Source organism: Orycteropus afer, unplaced genomic scaffold, assembly GCF_000298275.1.
Source record: "Orycteropus afer afer isolate SDZICR_OR568_19922 unplaced genomic scaffold, OryAfe1.0 scaffold00334, whole genome shotgun sequence".
Classification (NCBI taxonomy): Eukaryota; Metazoa; Chordata; class Mammalia; order Tubulidentata; family Orycteropodidae; genus Orycteropus; species Orycteropus afer.
In genome coordinates, this window is record NW_006921921.1 from 235,582 (window position 1) to 249,304 (window position 13,723).

Consider the following 13,723-nt stretch of genomic DNA (forward strand, 5'->3'; position numbering starts at 1 on the left):
TTTTGTTTTGCTGTGCATGGGGTCGCTATGAGTTGGAAACGACTCGACAGCACTCAACAACAACAACTAACAACAGAGGCATTGAGGACTATGGGATCCATTTCCCTTTTGAATTCATTAGGATATAAAGCTATTCTGACCTCTTCTTTCTTCAGAATTGGCTTTGTAGTTCCATTGGATATAAGTATATAGGATATATGGCCATTCTGTTACATAGAATAGTCTTTCTCCTTGAATAGTTTTGTTTGTTGTTGGTGTTATGTACCGTCAAGTTGGACCCGACTCATAGTGACCCCACCTTGGGTTTCTGAGGGAGTATCACTATTGCCCCATCTTCCTTCTGATGAGTGGCTGGTGGATGTGAACCGCCAGCCTTCTGGTTAGCAGTCAAGTGCCTTAGTCACTATGCTACCAGAGCTCCTAAATAGCTTTGTTTAGAAGCTTACAAATGTTCCACTGGTAAAACAGATTAACATATTAATTTTATAATTTCATGGAAAACAGTCACAGCACCTGCTGTTGATATTCAGATTTTAAAATGACCTGGCAATGACCTAACAAATAAGAAGAGATAGTTTTTAAAATTGTAATCTACATTTTCCCATCACCCCCAACAAACTGTCATTTTACTTTGAGTGCAGAAGGAAAAGAGAAACAGTTATCTTTCATTATCTGCCATCATTAGGTGTTATTTACTCTATACAATGTAATTTTATAGTTAAGGAAACTGACTCTGAGGGGTTTCACAGCTCATTTGAAGCCCCTACATAGACTGGCCATCTTTTTTGTAACTGCAACAACAGAAACTCCAGTTAATTAATAGTGTAACTTTTATTTGAAAATTTGAATTTTTAGAAAAACTAACTTTGGGACAAATGCCCTGAAACATGCGTAACTCTTGCTTTTCTCATTTTATTCTTGTGAAATACAATCCTTCTGTCCATCACAGAATTAAAGCATTGAAGATTATGAACTTCCTTCAGATACTAGCCAGCTGGCATATTTTCCTAGCAAAACATTTTCTGATTTGACCCCAGAGTCTCTCCATCAGTTGTTACTGGTTCAAATAATAGAATATGCTGTCATGGTGTACACCTGATCATGAAAGTTGATATCTGGAGTGCGTTTTTATTTGGATTTAAAATGTTTTTACAATCCCAGTATAAACACTCTTAATCTAGTCAAAACTTTTTCTCACAAGATCAAGAGCTTGTATAGTTTTACTTTAACTAGTTGCAGTCAAACAGTGTGAGAAAAATTGTATATTTACATTAGACAAAATCCTGATTTATTTTTAACATGAAGGATGTTTTACCTAAAATAGTTCTAGGAATTTTTGAGATAAAACTTCTTAGTTCTGAAATTGTAAAGAACTGGACTGATTTAATTTAAATACCATTTAGAAACTTTATCGTGTGAGATCTTTGTGTGATTGGGAAGTAAAGGATATAATTTTGATGCAGTGTTGGGAAATTTGAAACCTGTCTTACATTTGGGTTACAGATCCAGAATTTGAGAGTTACTAATTTTGTTTTGATTGTTCATTGAACTAATTTCATGAAATATACTTAATGTTCATAATTATGATGTGACAGTTTCCTGCCCTAGGGATAATGAGGATAGTTTTTCTTAGTTGCCTCCATATTGGATGAATAAAGACCTTATTACCTTAAGGCAGTTAACATACCTTATCTTATATTTGGGTAGTCAGCAAAAAATGTCTCTGTTATAAAAGAGAGTTATAGATTTAAAAGAGTCAAATATATAAAAGATAGTATATTGTTTGAGTTTCTTTGATTTCTTTTTCTTTATTATTGCTCATTGTATAAAGATGGATATTAAATTTAGTTCTAGTGAATTATAGTATAATCTGTTGCCAGTGAGTCAATTCTGACTCATAGTGACCCTATAGGAAAGAACAGAACTTCCCCATAGGCTTTTCAAGGCTGTAATCTTTATGGAAGTAGACAACCACATCTTTCTCCTGCAAAGTAGCTGGTAGGTGCCAAAGAGCTAGGGAGACGCCATATTCTGACCTCCTCTAACCCCACAAGAGGCAGACAGAATCACCATCCATAGCCCAAGGCCTATTCCTGCGAGCCCAGACCAAGGCCTATCCCTGCAAGCCCAGCATGCTGTCTCCCTCCAGCCCTTTCACCAGCCCTAACAACAACTGTTCCTCTCACAGCACCCACCACCTCTCTGCTGGGTTCAGTAGTTCACTGCAGTAGCCACACAAAACTCACAGATTATGGGGTTTATTAAGGAAGCAACAGTCTTCAATTCAAGTTCAGGAACATGCTCAGTCTCTCTCAACCTGCCGTTGCTCAGCTGACAGTCTCTCTCCTAGCAGTGCTTATCTCTAGGTGTCTCTTGCATCTCTCTCTCTCTCTCAGCAATGCATGTCTCTTCGTCCCTCAGCCTGAAGTGAGAGATTCCTTCTGCCTTTAGGAGGGCTCCTTTTGAGCCTGGCAGAATGGCCAAACTAACCAATCCCAACATTAGAATTCTATACACTTGAGAGAGAGAGCTAATGTCCCAGAAAATTACTTTGTGCTGATCCCAACAGAAATGCCCCAGATGGATAACTTTAATAATCAGGAGCTACTCAGTTGCTCATGGCAAATTACACCACAGAGTTTACAAAGACTTATGGCTAGAAAAGCCACACTACATAATTTACTATACCACAGGCCACCCCTTGGCTTTTTTAGCCATTATCTCTTTTATAATTCAAAAATTAACATCTTGAGTGTACCCAAGACCATGTACAGGTTTGGCAGACAATGGTTCTACAAGAGTATTTGTATGTTCTATAAAAATTCCTGCTTGTATAGTAGAGCTGACAAGGGACAAGGTTGTAGTCACTTCTTGGTCACAGCCAGCTACCCAGAGGGAGCAAGTAGTTAAACTTGTGGGCTCGGGACCAAAGTTGCAGGGGACATTAAGCTCAATTGACATAACATACTACATAAAACATTGTTCTACCTCCTACTTTGGCGAGTAGCGATGGGGATCTTAAAAGCTTGCAAGCAGCCATCTAGATGCAACAATGGGTCTCTCTTCGTCTAGAGCAAAGAAAAATAAGAAAACCAAAGATTCATGGAAACAAGTAGTCCTCGCGACTGGTGCAACATGTAATCCTCAGCCTGTACGACTGTGAGACCAGAAGAAGTAGATGGTGCCTGGTTAGCACTGTCAACCACTTGGAGGGGGATCTATGTGGGAGGTCATGTATAGAGAGGGAGAACAATGTAGAATAAAACTCAAAATCATTTGGGAAAAAAATAAAAGGGACCAGGTTTGCTGGTCTGATAGAGCCTTGGTGGAACCACTGAAACTATGGTCCCTAGCTGCCCTTCAGGTCTGGAATTGAACCCACACCTGTACCTTCCAGCCAAACAAAAGACAGGCATATGAGTTGAACATTTACCTCAGGTAGATACACTTCTTGGAGTGAACAATCATGGGAGAAAGAAGGGCTTTTAATGCACAGGGAGACAGTTCAGGGGTCAGGAGTGCATGGAGGGATGGACACAGGGAAGAGGTGACTATCGGGAGGAAGTGGGAGGGGAGCTGTTGCATTGGGGTGAATTGTAGTCAATGTCATGAGACAATGTGTATGTGAACTGCTGTATGAAAAGTGAATTTGCTCTGTAGACTTTCCCCTAAATCACAATAAAATAATAGTAGTAGTAGTAGTAGTAGTAGTAGTAGTAGTAGTAATAGTAATAGTAGTAGTAGTAATAATACTGTCAAAGAGATGGAAACAACCTAAGTGCCCATCAACCAAGGAATGGATGACCTAACTGTGGTACATACACACAATGGAATACCACACAACCCTAAGTAATAATGTAGAATCTGCAAAACACCACATAACATGAATGAACTTGGAGGACATTATGCTTATCTTATAAGTCAATCACAGAAGGATATATATTGTATTAATGCACTATTGCAAAAAGTCAAGGAAAGGCTTATATTTGGAAGGAAAATTTATTTGTTGGTTACCAGGGATGGGAGGAGAGGAAAAATTCTTAGATAGGTTGAAAGAAAAAAAACAAAAAACAATATATATACATATTTAAACACACACACACACACACACACATACACACATACCAAAGTGGTTACCAGGGATAGGAGGGAGGAGGAAAGGGGAAGCTTTTGTTTGCGGGGCATTGAGTTTATGCTAATGGTGGTAGAATATTTTGGAAAAGGATAGCAATAATGGTGACACAACATGGAAAATATCATTAATGTCCCTGAGCAGTAAGTAGAAGTTGTTATGTTGGTGAATGTCTTGTTGTGTATGTTTCCACCACATTAAAAGTAATAATAATAATAATAAAATTGACATCTCTTTCACCATCAGTTTAAGAATAACCACACCCATGAAAGCATGTAGGCCAGCCACTTCATGCCTTTGTCTTCTCCCATTTTAGATAGCCAATTTCTAATTTACCCATCCCTATTAATTTGTTGTTGTTGTTTGCCGTCGAGTCGGCCCTGACTCATAGCGACCCCTCCTTGGGTTTCCGAGGCAGTATCACTACGGAAGTAGGATTGCCCAACCTAGAGGAGTGGCTGGTGGGTTTGAACCGCCAGCCTTCTGGTGAGCAGTCAAGTGCCTTAGGCACTACGCTACCAGAGCTCCTCTATTAATTTAGCCATCCCTATCAAATGAGTGGGAGCTCTGGTAGCGTAGTGCCTAAGGCACTTGACTGCTCACCAGAAGGCTGGCGGTTCAAACCCACTTGCCACTCCTCAGACGGAAGGTTGGGCAATTTACTTCCGTAGTGATACTGCCTCAGCAACCCAAGGAAGGGTCACTATGAGTCTGGGCCGACTTGATGGCACATAACAACAACAACAACAACAACAACAAACGAGTACTCTGAGGAGAAAAGTGTGTTCTTTTCTCTGGAGAATCATGTGTTCTGCTTGGAAACTTTGGGAATCTGCATCCATAAACAAGCAAAGTCTAGCCCAATGCAAGCCATCAAATCGCAGCAACTCAACACCAGCTCAGACATCTTCCTCTACTTTTGGCCGGGTTCTGGTCAGCTCAACCCTAACTATCCCAGCTAGGTCATGGGTTCCAGCTGCCAAGTTTGGGAGTCACAGTCTTTCCTTCACTTCAGACCAGCCAGCACCTTCTCTCACATCCTCAGTCCTCAGGGATTATTTCAATGCCATAGGCTCACAACTCTTTGCCCTTCAGACCAGGCAGCCCTTTCTCTCATCCCCAGTCTCCGTGGCCTAGGTCAAAGATTACCAAACTCAGCCTGTTTCTTTATTGCTCCTCTTCCCCTATTTCTACTCAAGTGGAGCCAGGTGGTCATCACAAGTGAGTAGCATACAAGCCTCCTATTCACTGGCTGAATTGGTTGCCTAGCTTTCAGTCTTGAAAGGAGTTTCTCTCACGGACCATGACTTTCCTGCCTTGATGCACCCAAAGCCTAACGCTTGCTTGAAATTCAAAAAGGCAAGTGGTCATTTTTTCTTTGTAGGTTCTGTCTTCAAATGCAGATCTTCTGTTCTCTCAGTAGTTCTGGTTGGGGCTCAGGTTTTCTACCTAAGCCCCTATACTCCACACACATGGCTTGAAACAAAAGCCTGTGTTTCTGTTGGACAAATTCTATTTTCCCTTTTAACATACCCAGTCAAGTATCAGCTGAAGGAGGACTTACACGCTCTCTGTTATCCATAACCCATAATCATTTCTAATGTATAAGCAGGTAAGGAATATTCAGTACCTCTAGTACAATCAGAGAAACACATAATCCAAAACACATAATCCTTTTGATAACATTCCAGGTTCGTCTCTTCACCTTGATTATCTTCCCTTTCTATGTTTGTGGCCTTGGGCTTTTGGCTGGGTGTAACCAAACGCCCTAGCCTCTGGATCAATTGTGTCCTTTAATAGGTAACATTAACCAAAGTATCCGTCTAAGAATCTAAAGTTTCACTTCCCAGGCCCCTTCCTTCTTTCTTTTACTAAGTCTCATGCTTCTATGAGTCTGGAGCCACTTGCAACAAATCCCACTACTGACACCAACTGCCAAAGAGTCAGGAAGAAGCCATCTCCTGACTGCCTCTAACCCCACAAGAGAAAGACAGAATCACCATCAGTAGCTCAAGGCCTATTCCTGTGAGGCCAGACATGCTGTCTCCCTCCAGCCCTTTCATCAACCCTGATACCACCCGTTCTTCCCACAGCACCCCCCACCTCTCTGTTGGGTTCGATAATTTGCTGCAGTGACTACACAGAACTCACCGATTATGGGGTTTATTAGGGAAGCAACAGGCTACAATTCAAGTTCAGGAACACTCTCTGTCTCTCTCAGCCTACCATCTCTCAGCCAACAGTCTCTCTCAGTCTCTCTCCCAGTAGTGCTTGTCTCTTGGTGTCTATCTCAGCAGTGTGTCTCTCACATCTCTCTCTCAGCAATGCATGTCTCTTGTATCCCTCAGCCTGCAGTGAGAGATTCCTCCTGCCTCTAGGAGGGCTCTTTTGGAGCCTGGCAGAATATCTAAACTAAACAGCCCCAACATCAGAATTCTATACACCTGAGAGAGAGCATACCTCCCAGAAAATTACTTTGTGCTGCTCACAACAGAAATACCCCAGGTGGATAATTTTAACTATCAGGAGCTATACAGTTGCTCATGGGAAGTTCCATCATGGAGTTTACAAAGACTTATGGCTAGAAAAGCCACATTATATAATTTATTACACTGCAGTGGGTTTGAATCTTTGGGTGGCAGCAGAGTAGAAGTGCCCCATAGGGTTTCCAACTCTGCAATCTTTATGAAACCAGACTGCCACATCTTGCTCCAGTGGAGTGGCTGGTGGGTTTGAACTGCCCTTCTTTGAACTAGCAGCCAAGTGCTTAACCACTGGGCCACCAGGGCTCCTTAAGGAACTGAACTGTGGAGGAGAGCAGCTTATTACATTTCACAAAACCCCATATAGATACTTAAAGATATTTGTTATTCATGCTTCTCTGGAAAGGAGTAGTTAGACTTTTTTTTTTAAGTAATACTAACATTCTTGGGAGCGCACCATTATTAATATCAAGGAGCTCTGGTGACATAGTGCCTAAGGCATTTGACTGCTAACCAGAAGGTTGGTGGTTCAAACCCACCAGCCACTTTGCGGAAAGAAGGCTGGACAATCTACTTCCGTAAAGATTTACCTCCTTGGAAACCCAAAGGGGGTTGCTATGAGTTGGAATCGACTCGATGGCATTTTTTTTTGTATTATTAATATCTGGAATATTAATGTGGTAATGGAATGCAATCAATCCAAGGGAACATGTTCATCAAGAGAATTTATCATGTGGATACTGAAGAAGAGACCTTAAAGAAAACTTTGTTGTTGTTGTTGTTGTTACATGCCTCCGAGTCGGCCCTGACTCATAGTGACCCCTCCTTGGGTTTCCAAGGCAGTATCTCTACGGAAGTAGGATTCCCAACCTTAGTTGAATAAAATATTGGCATATAAATATTGCTAATGTTGGTGGGTCTTTAAGTGACTATTTATCACTGCAGCCGGATTACAATTAGTTTAGTTTCTCCTGGAAAGATAGGAAGCCAGTCAAAAAATGGGGGGGGTGGGGGGCGGGAAGAACAATTTTGCCTGATTAGTAACATCTGAAAACTTACCTGACTCTGGCTTTTTAGCACTTGTCTGTCCCAGCTTGTGGTTCACAAACAGGGAAGAATCAAAATTATTCTCTGGTCCAAGGTTTAAGCACTGATACTTTGCTTTCCCTGGAACAGTAATGAAATGAAATGTAATTTTCAAAAATTGAATCTGTATGACCATATTTTAGGATTTACACCTGGAATAGTGTGGAATGTGAGAATTCACTATGACTGACAGTTTAAAATAAAAGATTAAAAATAATTAGCTAAAATAACTAAAAGGAGCTAAACACTAAGAGTCAAATACTCCATCAATCAGTAGTATTTAAATATTGCCTTACTCTCTGCCCACCATTTGGGTAGAAAAAAAGTGGGTGAACTTCAGGATATAATAAAACAATGATATTTGCCAATTTGTTCTGAGCAAACTTGTTGTGTGCCATCGAGTTAACGCAACCTTACAGCAGCCCTGTATGACAGAGTGGGATTGCCCATAGGTTTTCCTAGGCTATTATCTTTAAGGAAGCAGATTGCCAGGTCTTTTCTCCTGGTGGCTGGTGGGTTCGAACTGCCAACCTTTTGCTTAGTGTCACCAGGGCTGCTCAAAGTTGCCTTAGTTGTATATATTTTATAAAATCATCAAAACCTTTCCCTTTATATCTGATTTCTAAAATTGTTCCCTGTCTCAACTTGTATGTTATCTTCAGACCTGCAAGAATTAATATTGATTTTAAGATAACAAAATCCAATTTGTGCTTTTTATCTCAGTTATAAATTTATATTGAGCACACAACTTTATCTTTTTATTTTTGTTATCTCTTTCAGCACAGTGGAGAATTTACAGTCTCTCTCAGTGATGTATTATTGACCTGGAAATATTTACTACATGAGAAATTGAATTTACCAGTTGAAAATATGGAAGTGATTGACCATTATGAAGACATAAGGAAGACTTACGATGATTTCTTGAGGAATAGTAATATGTTAGATCTGATTGATGTTTATCAAAAATGTAGGATTTTGACTTCCAGTTGTGAAAAGAACAACAAGATATCCTCTGTAAGTATTTCCTAACAATTCTATTAGAATCAGATTAAATCCAGCTAGGTTTATTTTTATTGTATCACTTGTTACAGTAACTTGATAATGCTTTTACTTTTGAGGTCTTATTAAGAGTGGAAAATTTAGCTACCTGAAAGAAATATTTGGTGGTAAATTTTTTTGGACTTGTTTTATTTGATCAAAACATAAGAATAGCTTTTTATTAGATCAAAAAATTTTAACAAGTCAGTCCCAGATGCTTGATTTCTTTTTGAATTATGGCAAGGATTAGTTTTTTACTTACTTTCTTGGTTCAGTGTGCACCTGTTCATGTAGCATTTGTTGTATAAATAGTTTTTTCAGCTTTTGGTGGTTTAATAATATGTATCATTACTGAGATGGCTATTGCTTACTTAATTAGACTCTTACATACATGAGTTAACAGACTTCATTGGAATATTCTTTTGCATATATAGATTTATTGCCTTCTTTTTTTGTTGTTGTTGTTGTTGTTATGTGCCGTCGAGTCGGCCCCGACTCATAGCGACCCCTCCTTGGGTTTCCGAGGCAGTATCACTACGGAAGTAGGATTGCCCAACCTTCCTTCCGAGGAGTGGCTGGTGGGTTTGAACCGCCAGCCGTCTGGTTAGCAGGCAAGTGTCTTAGCCACTAAAAGTTAACAGAGTAGCATCTTTGCAGTTTGCTTTTGTCTACATTATTATAAATAATTTTAGAATATACCTGAATGTACCCAGATTTTGCTTAAAGTGTTAAATATTTTTCTTTATATTAACATTTAGTGACTGCCATAAGTGATAATATAATTAATAAGTAGTAAATAATTGCATCTGGCAATAAACATTTTCTTGTATCTTCTAAGATATTAAAATAATTTATTTTATACCTAAGATTTGGAAAGGAGCTCGGGTAGCATAGTGCTTAAGGCATTTGACTGCTAACCAGAAGGCTGGCGGTTCAAACTCACCAGCCACTTCTTGGAAGGAAGGTTGGGCAATCTACTTCCATAGTGATACCACCTCGGAAACCCAAGGAGGGGTCTCTATGAGTCAGATCTGTCTCAACAGCACATAACAACAATAACAACAAGATATGGAAAGAGTGTTTTGGCTGCTTATAATAGAAACTTCCACAGTTACAATGGGTTTAAAGGAAATGAGTTTATTTCTTCTTTATGAAAGATGCCTAAAGGCAAGCAACACAGGACTTGTATGATAGCTCAGAGATTATCCCAAACCCAGGCTCTAGTCATTCTACTCTGTTTTGGTTGCCTAGTGCTGCTCTGACAAGTATATACCACCAGTGGGATGACTTGAACTAACAGGAGTTTATTCTCTTACAGTTTGGAGGCTTTAAGTCCAAGTTCAAAGTGCTGGGCTCTAGGGACTGGGTGAAAGCCCTTTAACCTTGGGCTTCAGCTCTTCCTCCTGCTCCTGGCCCACTGAGACTAGAGGATTTTCTTCACTCAGACACGTGCTGGCTGCTGAGGCTGACAAGCCCAAGGTTGACAAGTAAAAAGGCATAGTCCTGACGTTACCAAACCACATGGCAGGCCATTTATTTAAGTCCATTGAAAGTCCCAAAGTTGGCAGAGCATGGCGGGCTGCTGAACAATGACACGGCTACATGCAGGGTTTGACTGTGCCATAAGCTAGAGACCATTCCCAAAACTGTTTCTTATATACGGAAAGCAGACCACATAACCAAAGGCAGCTACTTAGCTGCTTCAATAGAGTCTACCATGGAGTTAATTACTAATCTCACCCTGGGGAATAACTACATTCAGCCCCTCAGCCATTTAACCTGGCCCAGCCAAGTTGACACACAAACTTAACCACCACAATTCTACCCCTTGTCAACTTGGCACCTGTACAGATCTTCAATGGGTGATATCTGTACAGGTCTCCTTCACTGGGTGACTCCATTCCGTTAGTTCCTGAGTGGCCACCTCACCCCCTTGGTCTGGTGGGCCCATTCCTCTCCCTCTTGGGCATGGCAGCCCCGCCCCCTCACTTTCGGGCAGCAGCTATGGCTCCATCCCACTTGGCTCACATGAATGAGCAGCCCCAGTGCTCCAGAACCGAGTTGGTGAAGGTCTGGCTCTTTGAAACTTAGGGGGCTGTGGTGGTTCCACCCCCAAAGGCCATGGTCCTACCCTTGAGGCTGAGGCAACTCTGCTTCCCTTTTCCTTGGTCTCTCAACCTCTGCCAGTTAATGCCCCAGGGAAACCCACTCTGTCAGAAATCTTCCTACCCAAAGGACACTTAGATTTCTTGCTCTGTGGGCTGGCTAACCTGCTACTCCGTTTCATGCTGGTCTCTTCTGCCAATTAATGCCCGAAGGCAACCCATTCTGCCAAGAAGCCGCCTGTACAATGGCATCCAGCTTTCTCCTCTGTGGGCTGGTAGAGCTGTCGCTGTCTCTTGCTGGTTCTCTCGACTCTGCTCCTGCTGTCTCTCATGCTGGTCTATTGGCTTTGCGCCTGCCATCTCTCATGCAGGTCTTTTGGCTCTGCTCCTGCCATCTCTCATGCCACATGCTGGGGTCTCTCTGCCAGGGTCTCAGCAGGGACACACTCCACTCCTGTTTCCACATTTTAGGTATCTGTCAGAGACGCTCCCCACTCTCTGGGTAGCATATTCTGTTGTGGTTACCTAGTGCCATTTTGACAAGAAAATACCACAAATGGGATGCTTGAAGAAACAGGAGTTTATTCTTTTACAGTTTGGAGGCTGTACGTCTGAGTTCAAAGTGCCAGGCTCTCCGGGCTGGGTGAAGGCCCCTCAACCTTAGGCTTTAGCTCTGCCTCCTGTTCCTGGCCCACTGAAGCTAGAGGCTTTTCTTCACTGGGGCAGCTGCTGGGTGCTGAGGCTGACTAGCCCAAGGTTGACAAGTAAAAAGGCATAGTGCCAATGTTACCAAACCACACAACAGGCCATTAATTCAAGGCCATTGAAAGTCCCAAGGTTGGCAGAGCATGGCAGGCTGTTGAACAATGACATGGCTACATGTAGGGTTTGACTGTGCCATAAGCTAGAGACCATTCCCAAAGCTGTTTTTTATATACAGGAAGCCGACCACATACCCAAAGCAGCTACTCAGCTGCTCCAATAGATTCCACCATGGAGTCATTACCAATCTCACCATGGGGAATAACTGCATTCAGCTGCCCAGCCATTCAACCAGGTCCAGCCAAGTTGACACACAAACTTAACTACCAGTACTCTACCATCTTAGCTCTTAGCCTATACCCTCAAGATCGTGGGTCCAAGATAGCTGTTGGAGCTCCAGACATTATGTTCGTATTCTTTGCAGCAGGAAATAGTTAGGGAGAACAGCACTCCCTTTCTTTTTAAGGATACATAGCTTTCTTTGTATTTCATTGTCAAAAACAGTGGCCACACCAAAGTATTAGGAAGGGTGGAGAATATAGTCTTTATTGTAGGTAGTAACATGCAGGTGGGGTCACTATGAGTTGGAATCCACCTGACGACAGGGGGTATAACATGCAGGGGGTGGGGGGAAGAGGCAGGAGGGAAAGAGAGATATTGGCAAGCAGTTTTCTATCTGTCATTGGATTAGCCTCACAGTAATGTTCTCAAAACGCATGTGCATTTGCATATGCCCACACTTCTGGTAAGGATACATGTGAGCTAAAATAGTTTTTATTATTCTTAGCTTTATTTCATTTGCTTGCTTGTGCTACATAGTTAATATAGAGAGCTCTGGTCGCGTAGTGTCTCAGGCACTTGACTGCTAACCAGAAGGCTGGTGGTTCAAACCCACCAGTCATTCCTCGGAAGAAAGGTCAGGCAATCTACTTCCATAGTGATACTGCCTCGGAAACCCAAGGAGGGGTCGCTGTGAGTTGGGGCTGACTCAGCGACACATAACAACAGTAACGACAACCACAACAGTCAAACGTAAGTGTTGGATTAAAGGAGCAATAAAGATCTTCTTCTGATAAGCCCATGAGGGTATAATCTACCAGAGGTATTTGGACCACAGTGTGCCCTCAGCTAAATCCCTTCATATAAGTACATCAACTCATAGTATGAGCTATACTAAGGTATATGTAATGTAAAAGAGATAGTTGCTTTGGTAGTATTGTTTAAGATAATTCTGCATGGCAAGCTGTCTCCAATGTCAATATGGCTCCTTTGTAGAGCATTAGGAATGAAATCGAAGTTCCTAAGACAGTGGTGTGTAAAGTAAAAATGTTCTGCATTGAAATCCTGGAAACTCACAACTTGATCTCTGATGCTTATGTTTCATTTAGGGAATTTTACAGTGAGAGAAAAACTGACAGGAAAGCACATCCCTAGACTGATTTCTCAAAAATGTGCTAAGTATAACCCTAACTTATACTAACAGTGTCTTTAAAGATATATATCAGAAAATTCTATACACTTTGGAGTTTTGTAATCCTCAATTTTCATGAACTTGATGTTTTCTTTTCATAGTAGTCTCAGTTAGGCATGGATTATGAAGAATTAAGATAAAATTGTTGGTGTTGTTCTTAGGTGCTGTTGAGTCAGCTCTGACACTAAAACAGAACGAAACGCTGCCCAGTCTTGTGCCAGCCTCACAATCCTTGCTATACCTGCGTCTGTAGTTGCATCCACTGTGTCATTCCATCTTGTTGAGGGCCTTTCTCTTTTTCATTGACCCTCAAACTTTACGGAGCATGATAACCTTCTTCAGAGAATGGTCCCTTCTGACAACATGACCAAAGTAGGTGAGTGGCCATTCTCACTTTCAAGGAGCGCTCCGGCTGTACTTCTTCCAGGATAGATTTGTTCTTTCTTCTAGTAGTCCAAGGTACTTTCAGTATTCATTGTCAACACCACAACTCAAAAACATCAATTCTTTGTTCTTTATTCATCGTCTAGCTTTCACATACATATGAGACAATTGAAAATACTATGGCTTGGGGTAGGCGCACATTAGTCTTCACAGAGACATCTTTGCTCTTCAGCACTGGAATGAGGTCTTTTGCAGCAGATTT

The 13,723-nt window shown here is 41.5% G+C and overlaps 1 protein-coding gene across 1 annotated transcript in view; it reads left to right on the forward strand.

The window, feature by feature from the left end:
- The window catches only part of LOC103206867 (PARP1 binding protein), a 211,890-nt gene that overhangs the window by 41,457 nt on the left and 156,710 nt on the right, over window positions 1-13,723 (forward strand). Inside the window, exon 2 of the mRNA XM_007952383.1 lies at window positions 8,482-8,715. Within this exon, the coding sequence (XP_007950574.1) occupies window positions 8,482-8,715 (234 nt within the window). The remainder of the gene's footprint in view (window positions 1-8,481; window positions 8,716-13,723) is intronic.